Genomic DNA, 22,500 nt, shown 5'->3' on the forward strand with positions numbered 1-22,500 from the left:
CAGCTGAGGATGGGATCTGTTGTTGTTCTGCCACGCGCTGGGCCTGTAATAATTGAAATAGGACGTGCACCTTGTGCCCAGCACGAAGCCAGGGCGCCTCGAAAGAGGCCCTTAAGGATTTTCCTATAGAGGGGGTCTTTAGAGTCTTTAATGATGTAACAAAGTCCTTTGTTATTGAACAAATTAAACAGATACTTCTCAAATCTTCAATGAGTCAAACAAATGCTTCAAGGCTTTGGATCAATTGGTGGCTTCCTTAAACTTGTCCACAAGGGACAGGCAACTGTCTTCATTAACTGTTCCTTTACTTTAGAGGAAAACCCTTTTCTAACCTCTCCCAGGCTGACTGTAATCTAATCCCTACTGATGTGAGTTCTACAACCGGATTCAAACTGCGTCTTGAGCACCGAGTAGACCAGTAAAGGCTTGCAGATTCTCCAGCTGGAGTTCTTTGGGTCTGTAAAGCTGTTTTCCCCCTGGAATTTCTTAGAGATTTTAGGGCTGTTTCCCTCAGATGCTGTAAGGCTCTCTGCCAAAGCTTTGGGACTGTTTTCCCCCAGAATGTCCCTGGAATTCCCTGGACTTCAGTTTCCCTGGATGGTCTTAACAAATGAAGCTTTTGTGCAGGTGAAGCTTGTCCACGTCCTCTAACTTAGCTTTCCTCACTAAGACTAACTAAAAATGGCTCCCTTTTCCCTTCCCATCTCCCTGGGAGAAGGGACGGATCCAAACTTAACAATGATAGACAAGTGGCTTGCCCTATGACTGCAAACCAAAGGAAGCCACCTTTTTGCAGAATCCCTGCATGCAAACACTTAATAGAAAGAAAATAAAGTTGGAGCTCCTGGTACAGACATACCAGCACAATTGTATTATTATTATTATTATTATTATTATTATTATTATTATTATTTTGAAAACATAACAAGATTAGTACACAGCAAACAAGGTTGTTGTTGTTGTTGTTGTTATTATTATTATTATTATTATTATTATTATTATTAGAAACATAAGAAGTTGAGTCCACACAGACACTCTGCTGGCTGTTGTATTGGATCACACGTTGGACTCTTCCCAAGTGTCTAGGACTGTGTGATGTATCAGCAAATAATGCATGCAGATCCCAGTAAGGTGGCCTTTTGCAACTGGCAGATGGTAATTTTGTCAGTGCCGATTGTGTTTAAGCGTAGGCCAAGGTCTCGAGGTGCTGCACCCAGTGTGCCGATCACCACTGGGACCACATTGACTGGCTTGTGCCAGAGTCTTTGCAGTTCAATCTTTAAATCCTCATATCGTGTCAGCTTTTCCAGTCGTTTCTCTTCAATCCTGCTGTCACCTGGGATTGCGACATCAACGATCCTTATTTTGTTTTTTCCCAGGATCATGAGGTCAGGAGTCTTGTGCTCCAGAACTTTGTCTGAATCCAGTAGTCCCAGAGGAGTTTGGCATGTTCATTCTCTCCTGATGTTTTGCCTGCATCTGTGGCAGGCATCTTCAGAGGTTGTGAGGATTTCAGAGGTTTCCAACAGACCTCACAATCTCTGAGGATGCCTGCCATAGATGGAGGCAAAATGTCAGGAGAAAATGCTTCTGGAACATAGCCATGCCACCCAGAAAACTCACAACAACCCTATTAACAACCCTATTCATATTGAGGCGTTATGAATTGTTAATGATTATTTGATTTTGTTGTTGCATATGATGTGTTTTAATTGTTTAGGATATTGTTGTGATAGTATTGATGTTATTGTGATCATTTTCATTGTGTAAACCGCATTGAGTCGCCTTATCAGGCTGAAAAATGCGGTATAGAAATAAAGCAAATAAATAAATAAATAAATAAATATTATAATTAATATAATTATAATTATAATCCCATTTTCCTTTCTTGATCGAGACCCAAAGTGGCTCATATTTATATTTATAGTATGTGTGGCACACGCTACGTTGGGTCCAGCCGTGCTGCCTCTCACGAAGGAAGTGGCCTTGCATCACCACTATGTCACACCATGAGTGTGTAATGATTGTGCCCCATCTCTCTGTTTGTCTTCTTTTCCTCCCTCTTCTGTGGCCGATTTGCAAAAAAGGAGATGTGCAGCAGAAACACTAATTCAGGATTGTCTGAAACTGTTTGTTCCACCAACATTACGTTTTCCATTATTGCGTTGGGAGTACAGTAACTGCTTTGGGAGACTGTGATCTTTGGGTATTTGGACAATATGGCCTTCAGTCCAGTGGAGTTGATAGCGGAGGATCATGGCTTCAGTGCTGGTGGTCTTTGCTTCTTCCAGACGCTGATAGAATCTTTCCAGAAGCTGAGAGTCAAGTTTGTAGACTGTCCATGTTTCATACAACAGAGAAGAGATTTTGCAGGGGTTTCCGGAGGTAACTCTGATGGAATCATTCCAGGAGTTGAGAGTGACATCTGTAGACAGTCCACGTTTGCAGCCATACAGCACAGTTGGGAGGACAATAGCTTTATTGACAAGCCCCTTGGTTGTTGCAACTCAGAGTAAGCTTCACCTTGCTTCCAAACACCACCACACAAGAGCTGTAGTTTTATAGTTTATTGAGGAAAAAATCCAAGTCAAAATAAAGAATAAGTATTGCAAAGTTCCAAAGATTAAGGTTAAATGCAGAATATAGTTCCAAAGATCTTCAGGTAAAAGCAGGAGACACAATCCTGTTTGCAAAGTCTCAGGTACAAGTAATGAAACAATTGCCCCATGAATCACAATGCAAGAAATCCCAAGCGTACTGCTTTCCAGGCTAAGATTATTCCATGAAGCTTTCAGGCTAGTAAGCTACATTGAACTGACACTTTCCCTTGGTTTGCAAGAAGCTTAAATACCTTTCTAACACGAAAGCTGTTGCATCCCAGATCAGGAAACGAGACCATAAGATTAAATCCACCACACTGGACTGTAGGAAAAGCAATCCTTGTTTATTGATGAAAAATTGGTTACAAAAGAAAGGTAAATGCAAAGTCAAAAAGCCACAGAAAAACACAGCAATCAGTAGAATCTCTGAACTTGAGCAAAATTTCAAAAGCCACAATACAAGAACCAGGAACCTGTTAGTCTTTTACTAACCATGAACTTGATAACTACAAGCCTCTGGGATTACCGGCCATGAAACACAGGAATTCTGCCAAGGCACAGCCACAGTCCCAAACGTTGCTTGATCTAAAGAGGCACCCGGCAGGAGGCCTCTTAAACCAAAGAAGCTATTCTTTGAAACACCCCTTGACTTTGAAGCCTGGGCCTGTCTCTCCTGTAAACGATGTGGCCTTCGTAGAAACTGGGAAACATTTCTGTCTCTAACTATCTGTTCTCTTCGGTCCTCATTAAAAAACCCAGGTGGAGAGATATCATGGCTAGTGATATCACGGCTAGCTTCCAAAACATTTTCCTCCAGCTGTTGAGTTTCATTTTCATCGCCGCTGACTTCTGCATCAACAACAGATTCCACACTGTCAGGGTCAGGGAGAGCTTGCTCAGTTGGAAAAACTATCAGAGAATCCGGTTCACACAGATCAGGATCAGGCTGAACCCCAACAAAAACATTACATGAAATCATTGCAATGACCTTTCACCGAGCTGGCCTCTCGTCTGCCGGCCAGGCGAGAACTCAAGACGAGCTTGCCGGGTCAGGTCACTGTCAAGGCTTTCTGTACTTTCAGTATCAGCATGGGAAGGAGATGAATGCCTCCCCACCTGTTCACGATCTCCTTCGTTAAAATTCCTTTCTCTTGTTGATGTTGACTCTGCATTATCTGTGCTGTCTGTGGGAGCCGCAGGCCCAGAGATCTGAGGCACAGAAAAAGAGCCAGGAACCTGAATCCCATCATCCTCATCATCACAGAACATCTCAGCCACAACATTGGTCTCCCTACGGATGTCCCAGCTGTCATGTATCATGTTTTGCAGTTGAGGGTGGTTGGTGGTGACAGGCCTAGCTGTTGGTGATGGAAGGATTAATGTAAGTCTTAGTTCTAAAGGGTTGAGTAATCTGTAAGTAAGAGTTCATGGGGGAGAGCAATTAAGGGTGGAGGGATGCAAGAGGTGGGTTGCAGTTGGGTGTTTCTGGATATAAGGAGTGAGTCTTGTGGCTGATCTTTGGGAGTAAAATATTTGTCTTATTTTGGTGGTAGATGCTGCTGGTTTTGCCCCAGGTTTGTGTATTTTCGGTGTCCTGTCCTGTCTCCCGAACCTTGGATCTTTGGACTGGCTTTTGACTACAGTATAGATTCTTGATCCCTGGACTTTGTTTATTGAACTCTTGGCATTTGACCACTGGACTGGACCTTTTGACCATGGAGTTATCTTGAACCTACAACGTTTGCTCTTTTTGTTTCGTATTCTGTGGCTGAGTGCTATGTTTTGTTTTATATTTTGGACTATTAAAACATCCAGAAAGTAAATGCTGTTTTAATTAAATTGTTTAATTAAAACAGCCTTAGTTACCTCTAGATTGGACTATTGCAATGCACTCTACGTGGGGCTGTCCTTGAAGACGGCCCGGAAATTCCAATTGGTCCAACGGACAATTATTAACTGGTGCGAATTACAGAGAGTGGACAATCCTCCTGTTTAAGGAACTCCACTGGCTGCTGTTTATTTTCCGGGCCCAATTCAAGGTGCAGGTTTTGACCTACAAAGCCCTGAACGGTTGAGAACCACTGATCTAAAGCATCTCTCTGTTCTGAGAGTTCAATAGTGTCTCTGTCTAGTCTGAAAGTCCAATGGAATCTGTACAGTCTGAGAGCCTGAAAGCATACAGTTCCTACTGAAGTTTTAAAATGGAGTCTGAGTTCTGAACAAGCCCAGATCAGATCCCATGCTCTGCAGCCCCTCCTACAGCACAGAGTTAAGGAAAACTGCAAACCAAATACACACAATACAAATGTAATGTTGGTTTGTGGTATTCACAGAACTCAAAAACCACTGGACAAATTGACACCAAATTTGGACACAAGACACCTAACAACCCAATGTATGTCCTTCACTCAAAAAAATTGATTTTGTTGTTTGGGAGTTGTAGTTGCTGGGATTTATAGTTCACCTACAATCAAAGAGCATTCTGAACCCCATCTAAGGTGGAATTGAACCAAACTTGGCACACAGTTCTCCCATAACCAACAGAAAATACTGGAAGGGTTTGGTGGGCAGTGTCCTTTGGTTTTGGAGTTGTAGTTCACCTACATCCAGATATCACTGTGGACTCAAACAATGATGGATCTGGACCAAACTCTACACGAATACTCAATATGCCCAAATGTGAACACTGGTGGAGTATGGGGAAAATAGAATCTTGACATTTGGGAGTTGTACTTGCTGGGATTTATAGTTCACTACAATCACAGAGCATTCTGAACCCCATCTAAGGTGGAATTGAACCAAACTTGGCACACAGTTCTCCCATAACCAACAGAAAATACTGGAAGGGTTTGGTGGGCAGTGTCCTTTGGTTTTGGAGTTGTAGTTCACCTGCCTCCATCAATCACTGTGGACTCAATTATAGATCTGGACCAAACTTGGCACTGATATTCAATATGCCCAAATGGGAACACTTGTGGAGTTTGGGGAAAATAGAATCTTGACGTTTGGGAGTTGTAGTTGCTGGGATTTATAGTTCACCTACAATCAAAGAGCATTCTGAACCTCATCTAAGGTGGAATTGAACCAAACTTGGCACACAGTTCTCCCATAACCAACAGAAAATACTGGAAGGGTTTGGTGGGCAGTGTCCTTTGGTTTTGGAGTTGTAGTTCACCTGCCTCCATCAATCACTGTGGACTCAATGATAGATCTGGACCAAACTTGGCACTGATATTCAATATGCCCAAATGGGAACACTTGTGGAGTATGGGGGAAATAGAATCTTGACGTTTGGGAGTTGTAGTTGCTGGGATTTGTAGTTCACCTACAATCACAGAGCATTCTGAAACCCACCAACGATAGAATTGGGCCAAACCTCCCACACTTAACCCCTATGTGGGCCACAGCAACGCGTGGCAGGGGACGGCTAGTATACAATAAAAAAGCAATCTGAATTATATACATAACAAATAACGAGTGGAGGCTTGGAGAAGTTTGTTGTTTTCAACACAAGCGCAGTGCGTTGCCAGCGCCACTTCCAAATATGGGAGAAACTCCTGCGTTTGCCTAAGAAGGCTGCCGATACAAATATTGGCAATCTCTGCTTTGGAAACATTTCTCCCCTTCACACGATGTTTGCGTAATCTCTTGGAAGAGCTTTTGAGCGTTACCTGGATGAAATCCACGGATGATTTTCCTTTCAGGAAACTTCGCAACTCGCTGCTTCATGGCCACTGAATGGATTAAGATGTACTAACTACCTCTGCGGATGCTTGCCATAGATGCAGGCGAAATGTCAGGAGAGAATGCCTCTAGACCATGGCCATATAGCCCGAAAAAACCTACAACAACCCACTAAGATGTACTAAGTTTGGTGATGGCAGAGGATGGAGACGAGCAATACATACATTACGAATTATTATTATTATTATTATCATCCCATCTTCCTCTCTCAAAAGAGACTCAACCATACAACATACAATTCAAAACTTGTAACATGTTGTTGTTGTTGTTGTTGTTCAAAACACAACAAGATGCGTCCACAGCAGACACTCTGCTGGCTGTTGAATTGGATCACACGTCGACACCAAATTGGGAGGGAGAGCCAAGACTCCAGAGGACAGGAGCAGGATTCAAAGGGATCTGGACAGATTAGAGAGATGAATGGCCAAAATTCACAAAATGAAGTTCAACAGTGACAAATGCAAGAGACTCCACTTAGGCAGAAAAAACGAAATGCAAAGAGACAGAATGGGGGACAAAGCCTGGCTCGAGAGCAGTACGTGTGAAAAAGATCTTGGAGTCCTCATGGACAACAAGTTAAACATGAGCTAACAATGTGATGTGGCGGCAAAAAAAGCCAATGGGATTTTGGCCTGCATCATAGAATCATAGAATCATAGAATCAAAGAGTTGGAAGAGACCTCATGGGCCATCCAGTCCAACCCCATTCCTCCAAGAAGCAGGAATATTGCATTCAAATCACCCCTGACAGATGGCCATCCAGCCTCTGTTTAAAAGCTTCCAAAGAAGGAGCCTTCACCACACTCCAGTGGTGTCTAGATCCAGGGAAGTCATGCTCCCCATGCTCTATTCCTCTTTGGTTAGACCACACCTGGAATATTGTGTCCAATTCTGGGCACCACAATTCAAGAGAGATATTGACAAGCTGGAATGTGTCCAGAGGAGGGCGACTCAAATGATCCAGGGTCTGGAGAACAAGCCCTATGAGGAGCGGCTTAGGGAACTGGGCATGTTTAGCCTGAAGAAGAGAAGGCTGAGAGGAGATATGATAGCCATGTATAAATATGTGAGAGGAAGCCACAGGGAGGAGGAGGGAGCAAGCTTGTTTTCTGCTTCCCTGGAGACTAGGACACAATGGAGCCATGGCTTCAAACTACAAGAGAGGAGATTCCATCTGAACATGAGGAAGAACTTCCTGACTGTGAGAGCCGTTCAGCAGTGGAACTCTCTGCCCTGGAGTGTGGTGGAGGCTCCTTCTTTGGAATCTTTTAAACAGAGGCTGGATGGCCATCTGTCAGGGGTGATTTGAATGCAATATTCCTGCTTCTTGGCAGAATGGGGTTGGACTGGATGATGGCCCAGGGGGTCTATTCCAACTCTAGGATTCTAGGATTCTATGATTCTATGATCCTGCTGTCACCTAGGATTGCAACATCGAAGATCCATACTTTGTTTTTTAATATGAATGTGAGGTCAGGAGTATTATACTCCAAAACTCTGTCTGAATTCGGAAAATGACATGTTCATTTTCTGTAACCTTCCGGCTTGTGATCTCACCTGTTCTTTGTCGCAGGCAGACAGTGTTTGTGGCCCAAGTTCCAATGGATCATCTGAGCAAGGGTGTTGTGCCTCTGCTTGGAGTCTGTCCATGATCTTCTTGCAGCAGCTGAGGATGCGATCCATTGTTTTGTATGCTTCTTTGCAGAGTCCACACTTGGGATCTGTTGTTGACTTTTCAATTCTGGCTTTGATGGCCTTGGTTCTAATGGCTTGTTCTTGAGCTGCAAGAATCAGGTCCTTCTTTGTCTCCTTTTTCCAAGTTCTATTGTTGTTGTTCCCTGTAGTCACCTACGGATGTGAGAGCTGGACCTTCGGGAAGGCTGAGCGAAGGAAGAGAGATGCTTTTGAGCTGTGGTGTTGGAGGAAAGTGCTGAGAGTGCCTTGGACTGCGAGAAGATCCAACCAGTCCATCCTCCAGGAAAGAAAGCCCGGCTGCTCACTGGAGGGAAGGAGACGAGAGACAAAGCTGAAGTCCTTTGGCCACATCACGAGGAGACAGGAAAGCCTAGAGAAGACAATTACAGTATATTCTGGCATATAAGACTACTTTTTAACCTAAGAAAATCTTCTCAAAAGTCAGGGGTCGTCTTATACGTGGGTGTAGTCTTATGCATGGGAGTCGTCTTAACTCTATATTTTAACTGGAAAAGTTGGGGGTCGTCTTATACGCCCAGTCGTCTTATATGCCAGAATATACGGTATGCTGGGGAAAGCGGAAGGCAAAAGGAAGAGGGGCCGACCAAGGGCAAGATGGATGGATGGCATCCTTGAAGTGACTGGACTGACCTTGAGGGAGCTGGGGGTGGTGACGGCCGACAGGGAGCTCTGGCGTGGGCTGGTCCATGAGGTCACGAAGAGTCGGAGACGACTGAACGAATGAACAACAACAAAATTGTTGTTGTTGTTGTTGTTGTTGTTGTTTTGCCTTAAGTGTTTCCATGGGTTTGCTTTTAGGCTTTTCTCATGTTGGCTCTCCCATTAATTGACGCCATTAGTTCCTCAATTACTTACTGCAGCCACTTAATAATCAATTAATATTGCACTTAATAGCTTATTTATTGGTTATTTACTTGTTACAGCTAGTTACTTACAAACTAATTAACTACAAAACCCAGGGGTGATGAGTCCTGTTTTAAGTATTTTGACGGATCTGTTTTAGTGTTCATGTGCGAGACGGTTTACATTGTCATCAGCCAGCTGACATTGATCACCCAGGAACAAAAATCATGTTATGTAGTGTAATAGTTTCATATCATCTTTGCTTCTATGCTTTTTATTTATTTATTTATTTACTATATTTCTATATGGCCCCGGAGCGAATTTTGGAATTTTTTCCCCTTTACGCTTTTTATGTCCTTATAGTTGATTCTTGTGTAGTTTCCTCCAGAGCCGCTCCGTGTGGTTCTTCACAAACATCGCTGTCAACAGATATTCTTTTCTTAATTAGCAACGTATTCATTAATTACCATGGTAATTACGGCCACCCGATCAACAATTTGTGAAAATTGGAAAAAATATAACTGTACCAATACTTTAGAAGAGCACCAGCACTCCATTTGTGTTGCGATTAAGCCTTTGTGGAGGTTTTGAAACAAAGTCCGGATGGCCATCCAGGGATGCTTTGATTGTGCTTTTCCTCTCTGGCCGAAGGAGGTTGGACTAGATGTCCTTTGGGAGTCTCTCCCAACTCTAGTGAAGTATAGACTGTCTTGGATTGCAATGAAGCATCTTTCTCTGGAGTTTTTTGAACTGAGACGGGATGTCCATCTGTTGGGAGAGCTTTGATTGTGCCCCGCAGAAGGGGATTGGACTAGATGTCCTTTGGGGACCTCTTCCATTGGAGTCTCTTTCTCTGGAGGTTTTCAAGCAGAGGCTGGTTGGCACTCTGCTGGGAGGGCTTTGATTGTGTCTTCCTGCTCAGCAGGAGGTCAGGCTAGATGCTCTGTGGGAGTCTCTTCCAGTGGAGTCTCTTCCTCTGGAGGCCTTTGAACCGAAGCTCGATGTCCATCTGTTGGGAGGGCTTTCTGCACAGCAGGAGGTTAGACTAAAGGCTCTTTGGGGGGTTCTCTTCAATTGAAGTCTCTTTCTCTGGAGGTTTTCAAGCAGAGGCTGGATGTCCATCTGTTGGGAGGGCTTTGACTGTGTCTTCCTGCCCAGCAGAAGTAGGTCAGACTAGAAGCCCTTTGGGAGTCTCTTCCAGTGGTGTCTCTTTCTCTGGAGGCCTTTGAACTGAGGCTGGATGTCCATCTGTTGCGAGGGCTTTGACTGTGTCTTCCTGCCCAGCAGAAGGAGGTTAGACTAGATGTCCTTTGAGGTTCTCTTCAATTAAAGTCTCTTTTTTTCTTTTCAAGCAGAGGCTGGTTGGCACTCTGCTGGGAGGGCTTTGATTGTGTCTTACTGCTCAGCAGAAGGAGGTCAGACTAGATGCTCTGTGGGAGTCTCTTCCAGTGGAGTCTCTTTCTCTGGAGGCCTTTGAACCAAAGCTTGATGTCCATCTGTTGGGAGGGCTTCCTGCCCAGCAGAGGTTAGATTAGAGGCCCTTTGGGGGACTCTTCGATCGGAGTCTCTTTCTCTGGAGGTTTTCAAGCAGAGGCTGGATGTCCATCTGTTTGGAGGGCTTTGACTGTACCTTCCTGTCTCCAGATGCCCTTTGGGAGTCTCTTCCAGTAGAGTCTCTTTCTCTGGAGGCCTTTAAACTGAGGCTGGATGTCCATCTGTTGGGAGGGCTTTGACTGTGTCTTCCTGCCCAGTAAAAGGAGGTTAGACTAGAGGCCCTTTGGAGACCTCTTCTATTGGAGTCTCTTTCTCTGGAGGCCTTTGAACTGAGGCTGGATGTCCATCTGTTGGGAGGGCTTTGACTGTGTCTTCCTGCTCAGCAGAAGGAGGTCAGACTAGGTGCCCTTTGGGAGTCTCTTCCAGTGGAGTCTCTTTCTCTGGAGGCATTTGAACTGAGGCTGGATTTCCATCTGTTGGGAGGGCTTTGACTATGTCTTCCTGCCCAGCAAAAGAAGGTTAGACTAGAGGCCCTTTAGAGACCTCTTCTATTGGAGTCTCTTTCTCTGGAGGTTTTCAAGCAGAGGCTGGATGTCCATCTGTTGGGAGGGCTTTGACTGTGTCTTCCTGTCCAGATGCCCTTTGGGAGTCTCTTCCAGTAGAGTCCCTTTCTCTGGAGGCCTTTGAACTGAGGCTGGATGTCCATCCGTTTGGAGATCTTTGAGTGTGTCTTCCTGTCCAGCAGAAGGAGGTCAGACTAGATGCCCTTTGAAGGTCTCTTCCAGTGGAGTCTCTTTCTCTAGAGGTCTTTGAACTGAGGCAGGATGGCCATCTGTTGGGAGGGCTTTGACTGTGTCTTCCTGCCCAGCAGAAGGAGGTTAGGCTAAAGGCCCTTTGGGGTTCTCTTCTATTGGAGTCTCTTTCTCTGGAGGTTTTCAAGCAGAGGCTGGATGTCCATCTGTTGGGAGGGCTTTGACCGTGTCTTCCTGTCTCCAGATGCCCTTTGGGAGTCTCTTCCAGTTGAGTCTCTATCTCTGGAAGCCTTTGAACTGAGGCTGGATGTCCATCCGTTTGGAGATCTTTGAGTGTGTCTTCCTGTCCAGCAGAAGGAGGTCAGACTAGATGCCCTTTGGAGGTCTCTTCCAGTGGAGTCTCTTTCTCTGGAGGTATTTGAACTGAGGCTGGATGTCCATCTGTTGGGAGGGCTTTGGCTGTGTCTTCCTGCCCAGCAGAAGGAGGTTAGACTGGAGGCCCTTTGGGGTTCTCTTCAATTAAAGTCTCTTTTTTCAAGCAGAGGCTGGTTGGCACTCTGCTGGGAGGGCTTTGATTGTGTCTTCCTGCTCAGCAGAAGGAGGTCAGACTAGATGCTCTGTGGGAGTCTCTTCCAGTGGAGTCTCTTTCTCTGGAGGCCTTTGAACCAAAGCTTGATGTCCATCTGTTGGGAGGGCTTCCTGCCCAGCAGAGGTTAGACTAGAGGCCCTTTGGGGGACTCTTCGATCGGAGTCTCTTTCTCTGGAGGTTTTCAAGCAGAGGCTGGATGTCCATCTGTTGGGAGGGCTTTGACTGTACCTTCCTGTCTCCAGATGCCCTTTGGGAGTCTCTTCCAGTAGAGTCTCTTTCTCTGGAGGCCTTTGAACTGAGGCTGGATGTCCATCTGTTGGGAGGGCTTTGACTGTGTCTTCTTGCTCAGCAGAAGAAGGTCAGACTAGATGCCCTTTGGAGGTCTCTTCCAGTGGAGTCTTTTTTTCTGGAAGTCTTTGAACTGAGGGTGAACGTCCATTTGTTTGGAGGGCTTTGACTGTGTCTTCCTGCCCAGCAGAAGGAGGTTAGACTAGAGGCCCTTTGGGGTTCTCTTCAATTGAAGTCTCTTTCTCTGGAGGTTTTCAAGCAGACGCTGGTTGATCCTCTGCTGGGAGGGCTTTGATTGTGTCTTCCTGACCAGCAGAAGGGGATTGGACTAGATGCCCTTTGAGGACCTCTTCCATTGGAGTCTCTTTCTCAGAAGTTTTTCAAGCAGAGACTGGTTGGCCCTCTGCTGTGAAGGCTTTGATTGTGTCTTCCTGCTCAGCAAAAGGAGGTCAGACTAGATGCCCTTTGGGGGTCTCTTCAATTGAAGTCTCTTTCTCTGGAGGTTTTCAAGCAGAGGCTGGATGTCCATCTGTTTGGAGGGCTTTGACTGTACCTTCCTGTCTCCAGATGCCCTTTGGGAGTCTCTTCCAGTAGAGTCTCTTTCTCTGGAGGCCTTTAAACTGAGGCTGGATGTCCATCCGTTTGGAGGGCTTTGAGTGTGTCTTCCTGCCCAGCAGAAGGAGGTCAGACTAGATGCCTTCTGGGAATCTCTTCCAGTGGAGTCTCATTCTCTGGAGCTCTTTAACTGAGGCTGGATGTCCATCTGTTTGGAGAGCTTTGACTGTGTCTTCCTGCCCAGCAGAAGAAGGTCAGACTAGATGGCCTTTGGAGGTCTCTTCCAGTGGAGTCTCTTTCTCTGGAAGCCTTTGAACTGAGGCTGGATGTCCATCTGTTGGGAAGGCTTTGACTGTGTCTTCCTGTCCAGATGCCCTTTGGAGGTCTCTTCCAGTGGAGTCTTTTTTTTCTGGAGGCCTTTGAACTGAGGCTGGATGTCCATCCGTTTGGAGGGCATTGAGTGTGTCTTCCTGTCCAGCAAAAGGAGGTCAGACTAGAGGCCCTTTGTGGGACTCTTCAATTAAAGTCTCTTTCTCTGGAGGTTTTCAAGCAGAGGCTGGATGTCCATCCGTTTGGAGGGCTTTGACTGTGTCTTCCTGTCCAGATGCCCTTTGGGAGTCTCTTCCAGTGGAGTCTCTTTCTCTGGAGGCCTTTGAACTGAGGCTGGATGTCCATCCGTTTGGAGATCTTTGACTGTGTCTTCCTGCCCAGCAGAAGGAGGTCAGACTAGATGCCCTTTGGAGGTCTCTTCCAGTGGAGTCTCTTTCTCTTGAGGTCTTTGAACTGAGGCAGGATGGTCATCTGTTGGGAGGGCTTTGATTGTGTCTTTTTGCCTAGCAGAAGGAGGTTGATGAGATGCTCTGCCAAAAGAGAAGAAAGGGAGCTCTCCAAGGTGGAGACTCCTTTCCTCTACATGGAAAAGAATCTCATTAGAGAGCAGGCTAAAACCCAGAGTTAATTACATATTCAAATTACAAGGAAGGAGGTTCCATATCAATATAATAGCCAGGCATGGGCCAACTTTGGCCCTCCCTCCAGGTGTTTTGGACTTCAACTCCCACAATTCCTAACAGCCTACCGGCTGTTAGGAATTGTGGGAGTTGAAGTCCAAAACACCTGGAGGGAGGGCCAAAGTTGGCCCATGCCTGCAATAGACTCTCAGTTGAAGCAGTATCAAACTGCATTAAATGGTCAGTGTAGATGTACCTTCAGAGAAATCCAATGCCATTGAGGGCTACTAAAACATTGTCCAAATCCCATTAGCAAATGCTCAGAAGGCTCCGCTGACAAAGGGCTCATTGTCCCTTGCAACTCTCCTTGGTATTTACTCCATGTTTAGCCAACACAGATGGAAGGCTACCCGTCACAGTTCTTTGCAGCTTTCCTGGGCAAACTCAATGCTCCTGTGGAAGATGTGGGCTGAGACCATGCCTTCTCCCTGGAAGCTTTGCTTGCACCTACAGCTGGCTTTGCTTGCATTTATGGCTTGCATTTATGGCACTGCATGCACCTACAGCCAGCTTTGCTTGCATTTATGGCTTTGGTTGCATCTGCAGCCTGCTTTGCTTTCATTTATGGCTTGCATTTATGGCTTTGCTTGCACCTACAGTCAGCTTTGCTTGCATTTATGGAGTTACTTGCATCTACAGCCTACTTTGCTTGCATTTATGGCGTTACTTGCATCTACAGCCTACTTTGCTTGCATTTCTGGCTTTGGTTGCATCTGCACACTGGTTTGCTTGCATTTCTGGCTTTGATTGCATCTGCAGTCTGCTTTGCTTGCATTTCTGGCTTTGGTTGCATCTGCAGTCTGCTTTGCTTGCATTTCTGGCTTTGGTTGCATCTGCACACTGCTTTGCTTGCATTTCTGGCTTTCCTTGCATCTACAGCCTGCCTTGCTTGCATTTATGGTTCTGCTTGCATCTGCAGCCTGCTTTGCTTGCATTTCTGGCTTTGGTTGCATCTCCAGCCTGCTTTGCTTGCATTTATTGCTTTACTTGCACCTAGAGGCTGCTTTGCTTGCATTTCTGGCTTTGGTTGTATCTGCACACTGCTTTGCTTGCATTTCTGGCTTTGGTTGCACCTAGAGCCTGCATTGCTTGCATTTCTGGCTTTGGTTGCATCTACAGCCTGATTTGCTTGCATTTATGACTCTGCTTGCATCTGCACCTTGCTTTGCTTGCATTTCTGGCTTTGGTTGCATCTATATCCTAGTTTGCTTGCTTACTTAGGGCTGCATGTTCTCCTGCAGTGAGGACATCGGTTTCCAGGTGGGAGGGAGTCCCAGGTGGGGTTGGCTTGACGTGCCTTCCTCTTCACTTCACTTCGCTTCACTTCACTTCACTTTATTTCTTAATTAGTCGCTCTCCACCAAGGTGCTCCGAGTGACTTACAATCTAAAATAGCATTTACACAATATAAAAACATTCAACATAAAAACATACAGCAGTGACTATTTGGCAAATTAGATCTGATGACTTAAATGCACAACCAAACAGCCAAGTCTTGAGCGCTTTTACAAAAGGTCGCAACTCCGACATTGCTCTAATGTATGGAGGCCAAGAGTTCCTGCTTCATTTGGAGGAATGCTGCACTCGCAGAGCTCAGGCGGTGTTGAATTTCAGTTTCGATGTTGACTTTGGTGGAGAGGTGGCTGCCAAGGGAGCGGAAAGGGTCCACATTTTCTAATGTTTCACCATTAAGCTGTATCTCTGGCATTGGAGAAGGATTGGATTGGAGAAGAGCACGTTGGTTTCCCCGATGTTCAATGAGAGGCCGAACTTCTCGTATGCTTCTGCAAAGGTATTTAGAGTGGCTTGTAGGCCGTCTTCTGAATGCGCACAGATGATGTTGTCATCAGCATATTGGAGTTCTATTGATGAGGAGATATTGGAAAAATAGATATTGATTTATTGATTTATAAATTGTATGTACTCTATAAGCACGGAAATATATAGAAAAATCAGGTTCTCTCTGTATAAGAAACCCAAGCTAACAGGACAAGCAAGCTGTGTCCAGGCACCGCAAGAGAGGGGCTGAAGAGGAGGCATGTTATCTATACATTCCAGGAGAGAGAGATAAGCCTGTCCTAGCTGGGACAACTAGGCTCTAAAAGGAGCCTCCTGACAGGTCAAATGCAGGCCCCTGATGGATGCAAGCTTCTCCTAGGAATACACAGAGACATGCCTTTTGCATGTTAGAAGATAGAATTTGATGCTAAGGTGACGCAGTGAATGGTGTCAACGTATGTAGACGTATGTTCTTTGTTTGCTTGCATTTGGAATCTATAAAAGGCACAGTCAACGCCTATTTCATTGCTCTGGTGCTTTTGGAGAACTCCTCACCAGAGTCCCAGCTGGAAATAAAGCTGTACTTTTCGGCCTTGTCCACATCTCGGATTGTGGGTCTGGGTCCCCTTCTTTTTTCTGGAAGCTGAGCCGTGTCCCGCTTTCCCCGCAGGTGGAGAGGTGTCCCAGGAGAGCCTTCTGCTCCACGGGCCTTTTGCCAGGAAGCCCAAGCGGATCCGGACGGCCTTCTCCCCGTCGCAGCTGCTGAGGCTGGAGCGCGCCTTCGAGAAGAACCACTACGTCGTGGGGGCCGAGCGCAAGCAGCTGGCCGGCAGCCTCAGCCTCTCCGAGACCCAGGTGAGTGTGGACTCAGGTCTCCCAGGATCGCATTGGCCTTTTGTGCTGCCGCATCACACTATTGTTTCATGTCCAGCTTGTGGTGCATTAAGAGCCCCTAGATCAGGCATGGGCCAACTTTGGCCCTCCCTCCAGGTGTTTTGGACTTCAACTCCCACAGTTCCTAACTGTCTCCACCTTCTCCTTCCTTTTCCCTGTCTCTGCTTCCTTCTCCTTCCCTTTCTCTGTCCCCATCTGTCTCTTTCTCCCTTCTCCATCTCCATCATCACCATCTCTGTCTCCATCTTTCTTCTCCTTTTTCCATCTCCGCCTCCACCTTCTCCTTCTTTTTCCCTGTCTCTGTTTCTGTTCTTTCTCTGTCTCCATCTCCATCTGTCTCTTTCTGTCTCCACCTTCTCCTTTTCCTTCCTTTTCCCTGTCTCTGTCTCTGCTTCCTTCTTCCCTTTCTCTGTCTCCATCTCCCTCTTTCTCCCTTCTCCTTCCCTTTCTCCTTCTCCATCGCCTCCTTCTCCTTCCCCTTCTCCATCTCCATCACCATCTCTTTCTCCATCTTTCTTCTCCCTTCTCCATCTCCGTCTCCACCTTCTCCTTCTTTTTCCCTGTCTCTGTCTCTATTCCTTCTCCTTCCCTTTCTCTGTCTCCATCTCCATCTGTCTCTTTCTCCCTTCTCCATCTCCATCATCACCATCACCATCTCTGTCTCCATCTTTCTTCTCCTTTTTCCATCTCCGCCTTCACCTTCTCCTTCTTTTTTCCTGTCTCTGTTCCTTCTCCTTCCCTTTCTCTGTCTCCATTTCCCTCTTTCTCCCTTCTCCTTCCCTTTCTCCTTCTCAATCGCCTCCTTCTCCTTCCCCTTCTCCATCTCCATCACCATCTCTTTCCCCATCTTTCTTCTCCCTTCTCCATCTCCGTCTCCACCTTCTCCTTCTCCTTCCTTTTCTGCTTCTTTCTCCTTCCCTTTCTCTGTCTCCATCTCCATCTGCCTCTTTCTCCCTTCTCTTTCTCCTTCTCCTCCTTCTCTTTCCCTTTCTTCATTTCTCTCACCATCTCCGTCTCTGTCTTTTTCTCCCTTCTCTGTCTCCGTCTTCATCTCCGTTTCCTCCTTCTCCTTCCCTTTCTCCCTCTACCTCTACCTCTCCATCACCATCTCTGTCTCCGTCTTTCTTCTAATTTCTCCATCTCTGTCTCCACCTTCTCCTTCCTTTTCCCTGTCTCTACTTCTTTCTCCCTCCCTTTCTCTTTCTCCATCTCCATCTGTGTCTTTCTCCCTTCTACCTTCCTTTCTGCTTCTCCATCTCCTTGCTTTTCTCCATCTCCATCTTTCTTCTCCCTTCTCCATCTACACCTTCTTCTTCTTATTTTCCCCTGTCTCTGTCTCTCCTTCCCTTTCTCTGTCTCCATCTGTCTCTTTCTCCCTTCTCCTTCTCTTTTTTCTTCTCCTCCTTCTCCTTCCCCTTCTCCATCACCATCTCTTTCCCCATCTTTCTTCTCCCTTCTCCATCTCCACCTTCTTCTTCTTATTTTCCTCTGTCTCCCTTCTCCTTCCCTTTCTCCTTCTCAATCGCCTCCTTCTCCTTCCCCTTCTCCATCTCCATCACCATCTCTTTCCCCATCTTTCTTCTCCCTTCTCCATCTCCGTCTCCACCTTCTCCTTCTCCTTCCTTTTCTGCTTCTTTCTCCTTCCCTTTCTCTTCTCCATCTACCTTCTCCATCTGCCTCTTTCTCCCTTCTCTTTCTCCTTCTCCTCCTTCTCTGTCCCTTTCTTCATCTCTATCACCATCTCTGTCTTTTTCTTCCTTCTCCATCTTCATCTCCATCTCCATCTCTTCCTTCTCCTCCTCCTTCCCTTTCTCCTTCTCCTTTTCTTCCTTCTTCTTCGTCCAGGTGAAGGTCTGGTTCCAGAACCGGCGGACCAAGTACAAGCGCCAGAAGCTGGAGGAGGAAGGGCCCGAGTCGGACCAGAAGAAGAAGGGCTCCCACCACATCAACCGGTGGCGCATTGCCACCAAGCAGTCCAGTGGAGAGGACATAGACGTCACCTCTAATGACTAGCGGAGTGATCACGGCAGGCACACCGCTCCCCTGGAAAGGACCATTGAGCGGGAGCAGACACCACAGAACCTGGTCGTTGGAGGGGGGACAGAGCTGGACAGGAGCCCCCCAACTGCCAGTATTGGGGTCCGCAGGAGGAAGGACCATTCTGAGGGACACTATACTGCCTCTCCAATCTATGGGGACAGCAGTGGAGCTGGACACCACCTACGGAGATGGAAGACAGTGGAGAAACCCCCAGAAATGCCAGGACACGGACCCTTTGAGCCCTACGAGGAGGCCCTCAAACACATGGATCTGCCAAGGCTTCCACTAGATACTCTCTCCTCCATGTTGGGCTTGGGCCGGATGGGTGTCCACGTTGTGATGGTGACGATGACTATGTTGAAGACCCAAAAGGAAGCCCGTCCTTCTCCCGTCTTAAATTATTATTTTGTGTCTACGTGTTTCCGGTGTGTACCTCTTCCCTCTGTCGTAGATGTGTATGTGTGTGTGTCAATGCGCACAAGTGTGGGCGGGTGTGTCTGTGCAATCACAAAGCAACCAAGAGCCTCCCAGGTTGGAAATACATCATCGCCTTATTGTGGATGCAGGGAAGGCCAGGCGTGGAGGTCCCATCTGCACGCATGTCGACGATGTTCCCAAAGTCTTGCAACCATGCATCTGCGCCAGCGTGTGCCCTCCTGGTTTGGCAGGGATCGTTTGCAAGATTCCACATCTATGATTGGATTTAAATGCTCTGCGCCACTGGGTTTGATGCCAATGCCTCTTGTCCAAACTGATCCTCTGCCTTCCCAGTTTCCCAGCTGCTTTCAAAATGCCCTGGTTACTTCTCTCCTTGCCCCATGCTCTTCTTTGTGCTCAGTTTACTTCCATTGCTGCAAGATGAGCCCAAAGTGCCAAAAATAACTCATAGAATCATAGTTGGAAGGGTCCCCAGGAGGTCATCCAGTCCAGCCCCCTTTAGCCAGACAGGAAGACACAACCAAAGCACTGCTGACAGATGGCCATCCTGCTTTTGTTGAAAGACTCCAACAGAGTTGTTGAAGGCTTTCATGGCCAGAATCACTGGGTTGTTGTAGGTTTTTTCGGACTATATGGACATGTTCTAGAGGCATTCTCTCCTGACATTTCACCTGCATCTATGGCAAGAATCCTCAGAGGTTGTGAGGATACCTCACAACCTCTGAGGATGCTCACAACCTCTGAGGAGCCTCTAAGGTGTCCTCACAAACTCTGAGGATGCTTGTCATAGATGCAGGCGAAATGTCAGGAGAGAATGCCTCTAGAACATGGCCATGGCAATGCATGTATGGCAAGCATCCTCAGAGGTTGTGAGGATACCTCACAACCTCACAACCTCTGAGGATGCTCACAGCCTCTGAAGGATGCTCACAACCTCTAAGGATCCGCTGAGGTATCCTCACAACCTCTGAGGATAATTGCCATAGATGCAGGCGAAATGTCAGGAGAGAATGCCTCTAGAACATGGCCATGGCAATGCATCTATGGCAAGCATCCTCAGAGGTTGTGAGGATACCTCACAACCTCTGAGGTATCCTCACAACCTCTGAGTATGCTTGCCATAGATGTAGGCAAAACGTCAGGAGAGAATGCCTCTAGAACATGTCCAAATAGCCTGAAAAGACCTACAACAACCCAGAGTTGCAAGGGATTCCCACCCAGTCCAACCTAATTCGGCTAGGCAAGAAGGCACAATCTGATCCCTCCCAACAGATGGCCACTCAACCTCTGCTTTAAAACCTCCAGAGAAGGAACACTTCCAAGCAGCAGAGGGTTCCACCACTGAACAGCTCTGAGCGTCAAGAAGTTCTTCCTAATACTTAGGTGGAATCTTTTCCCCCTGCAACTTGAATCCTTTCCCTTCCCTGTCAACTCAGGCAAAAGCAAACTACTTCCAAGCATGGTCCTTTTTTGCAATTGTGCCATATCTCCATTTGCAGCTTCAATATTTTATAATTAGGAACATGGCTTATCAACTTCGTCACCATTTGCATATGGCGTGACACGCAATCAGGTGTCGCTCCCAATCAGGTGTCGCTCCCAATGCAAGAAAACTAATTTTTTGAATAAAGGAATGCAAGAGAAGGAAGCGAGGAATTGAGAAAGTGCACAAATGCAATATAACACAAGTTGTGCACCCCTTACCTGGGAATCCGAAATCTCAAACCCTCCAAAATCCAAAATCCTGGGTGGCTGAGAGAGTAAGACCTTTGGTTTTCTGGTGGTTCAATGTACCCAAAGTTTGTTTCATGTACAAAAAATATTAAAAAGATTGTATATTAAAATATCTTTGGCTTATGTGTGTATATATACAACGCATTGATGAATTTTACGTTCCGGTTTGGCTCCTATCTCCAAAGTGTATTGTTTTATATTGGAAACATACAGAATGAGGGACGCGTGAAAAAGATCCTGGAGTTGTCGAAGGCTTTCATGGCTGAAATCACTGGGTCTTTTAAGGAGGAAGATTCTGGGAGTTGCAGTCCAAAAAGGAAATTCCCTACAACAGGTATGCTGTGTGTGGTTCATGGAAAGAGCTGGGCAGCAAGAACGACAAGGAGAGAAGGCTCAGGGCTTTGCCTCACCTCAGCCTCCCCCTTTCCTGCTGGGGCTCCCCAGGTATGGCAGGTATGCCGGCCGCTGTGGCCGCTGGGGGTGGCTTCACACCTGCGGCAGGGATTGAATGTCCATCCCAAAACAGAGCGGCCTCCCCGGCATCCAGGTAAGTGCCTCGGGATGACGGATCAAAGGCAGCACCTACGCTGGGCAGGAATCTCAGACATGCCACAGAGTTGAGAGGAAGGAAGGAAGGAAGGAAGGAAGGAAGGAAGGAAGGAGAAGGAAGGGAAAGGAAGTGAGGGAAGGAAGGAAGGCAGGCAGGCAGGCAGGAAGGGCAGAAGGAAGAAAGAAAGGGGAAGGGAAGGAAGGACAGAAGAAAAGAAGGAAGGAACGGGAAGGAAGGAGAAGGAAGGAAAGGAAATGGAAGGGAAGGAGGGAAGGAAGGAAGGAAGGAAGGAAGGAAGGAAGGAGAAGGAAGGGAACGGAAGAAAGGACGGAATGGGATGGAAGGAAGGAGAAGGAAGGGAAAGGAAGTGAGGGAAGGAAGGAAGGATGGCAGGCAGGAAGGACAGAAGGAAGAAAGAAAGGGGCAGGGAAGGAAATACAGAAGAAAAGAAGGAAGGAATGGGAAGGAAGGAGAAGAAAGGCAAGGAAATGGAAGGAAAAGAAGAGAAGGAAGAGAAGGAAGGAAGGAAGGAGAAGGAAGGGAAGGAAAGTGAGGGAAGGATGGCAGGCAGGAAGGACAGAAGGAAGAAAGAAAGGGGAAGTGAGGGAAGGAAGGACAGAAGAAAAGAAGGAAGGAATGGGAAGGAAGGAGAAGGAAGGGAAGGAAATGGAAGTGAAAGGAAGAGAAGGAAGGAAGAAAGGAAGGAAGGAAGGACAGAAGAAAAGAAGGAAGGAAGGGAAGGGAAGAAGAAAGGAAGGAAGGGGGAAGGAAAGAATGACAGAAGAAAGGAGGGAAGGAATTAAGGAAGGAAGGAGAAGGAAGGGGAGGGGAGAGAAAGGAAAGGAAGTGAAAGGAAGGAAGGACAGAAGAAAGGAAGGAAGGAATGGGATGGAAGGAGAAAGAAGGCAAGGAAGGCAAGGAAGGAAGGACAGAAGAAAGGAAGGAAGGAGAAGGAAGGGAAGGGAAGAGAGGGAAAGATGGAAGGAAGGAGAGAAGGACGAAAGGAAGGAAGGAATGGGATGGAAGGAGAAGGAAGGGAAGGAAGGCAAGGAAGGACAGAAGAAAGGAAGGAAAAAGAAGGAAGGGAAGGGAAGAGAGGGAAAGATGGAAGGAAGGAGAGAAGGACAAAAGAAAGGAAGGAATGGGATGGAAGGAGAAGGGAGGCAAGGAAGGAAGGAAGGACAAAAGAAAGGAAGGGAAGGGAGGAGAGGAAAAGGAAGCTGGGGAAGGAAGGAGAGGGAGGGAGGGAGGGAAGGAAGGAAGGAAGGAAGAAAGGAAGGAAGGAAGCAGGGGAAGAAGGGAAGGGAAGGGAGGGCTTGGTGGCTTTCATAGGTTACCCCTCCAAACCCCTCTGAGAAGGAGGTCTACCCATAAATGGTTTGTAGGGAAATGGACTGCAGGAGGAGACCTAGCATGGTTGAGTTGTGGACGGAAACCTCTTTAGATCTGCTGAGAAGGCAAGCCAACACCTTTT

The 22,500-nt window shown here is 46.7% G+C and overlaps 1 protein-coding gene across 1 annotated transcript in view; it reads left to right on the forward strand.

Annotated features, from left to right (window-relative positions):
- Nucleotides 1-19,381, forward strand: part of EMX1 (empty spiracles homeobox 1) — a 38,691-nt gene extending 19,310 nt beyond the window's left edge. The window contains exons 2-3 of the mRNA XM_060779650.2: nt 16,041-16,225; nt 18,110-19,381. Coding sequence (XP_060635633.2) covers nt 16,041-16,225; nt 18,110-18,277 — 353 coding nt within the window. The 3' untranslated portion in view covers nt 18,278-19,381. The remainder of the gene's footprint in view (nt 1-16,040; nt 16,226-18,109) is intronic.
- Nucleotides 19,382-22,500: the final 3,119 nt, after the last annotated feature.

This window comes from Anolis sagrei, chromosome 5, assembly GCF_037176765.1.
Source record: "Anolis sagrei isolate rAnoSag1 chromosome 5, rAnoSag1.mat, whole genome shotgun sequence".
Classification (NCBI taxonomy): domain Eukaryota; kingdom Metazoa; phylum Chordata; class Lepidosauria; order Squamata; family Dactyloidae; genus Anolis; species Anolis sagrei.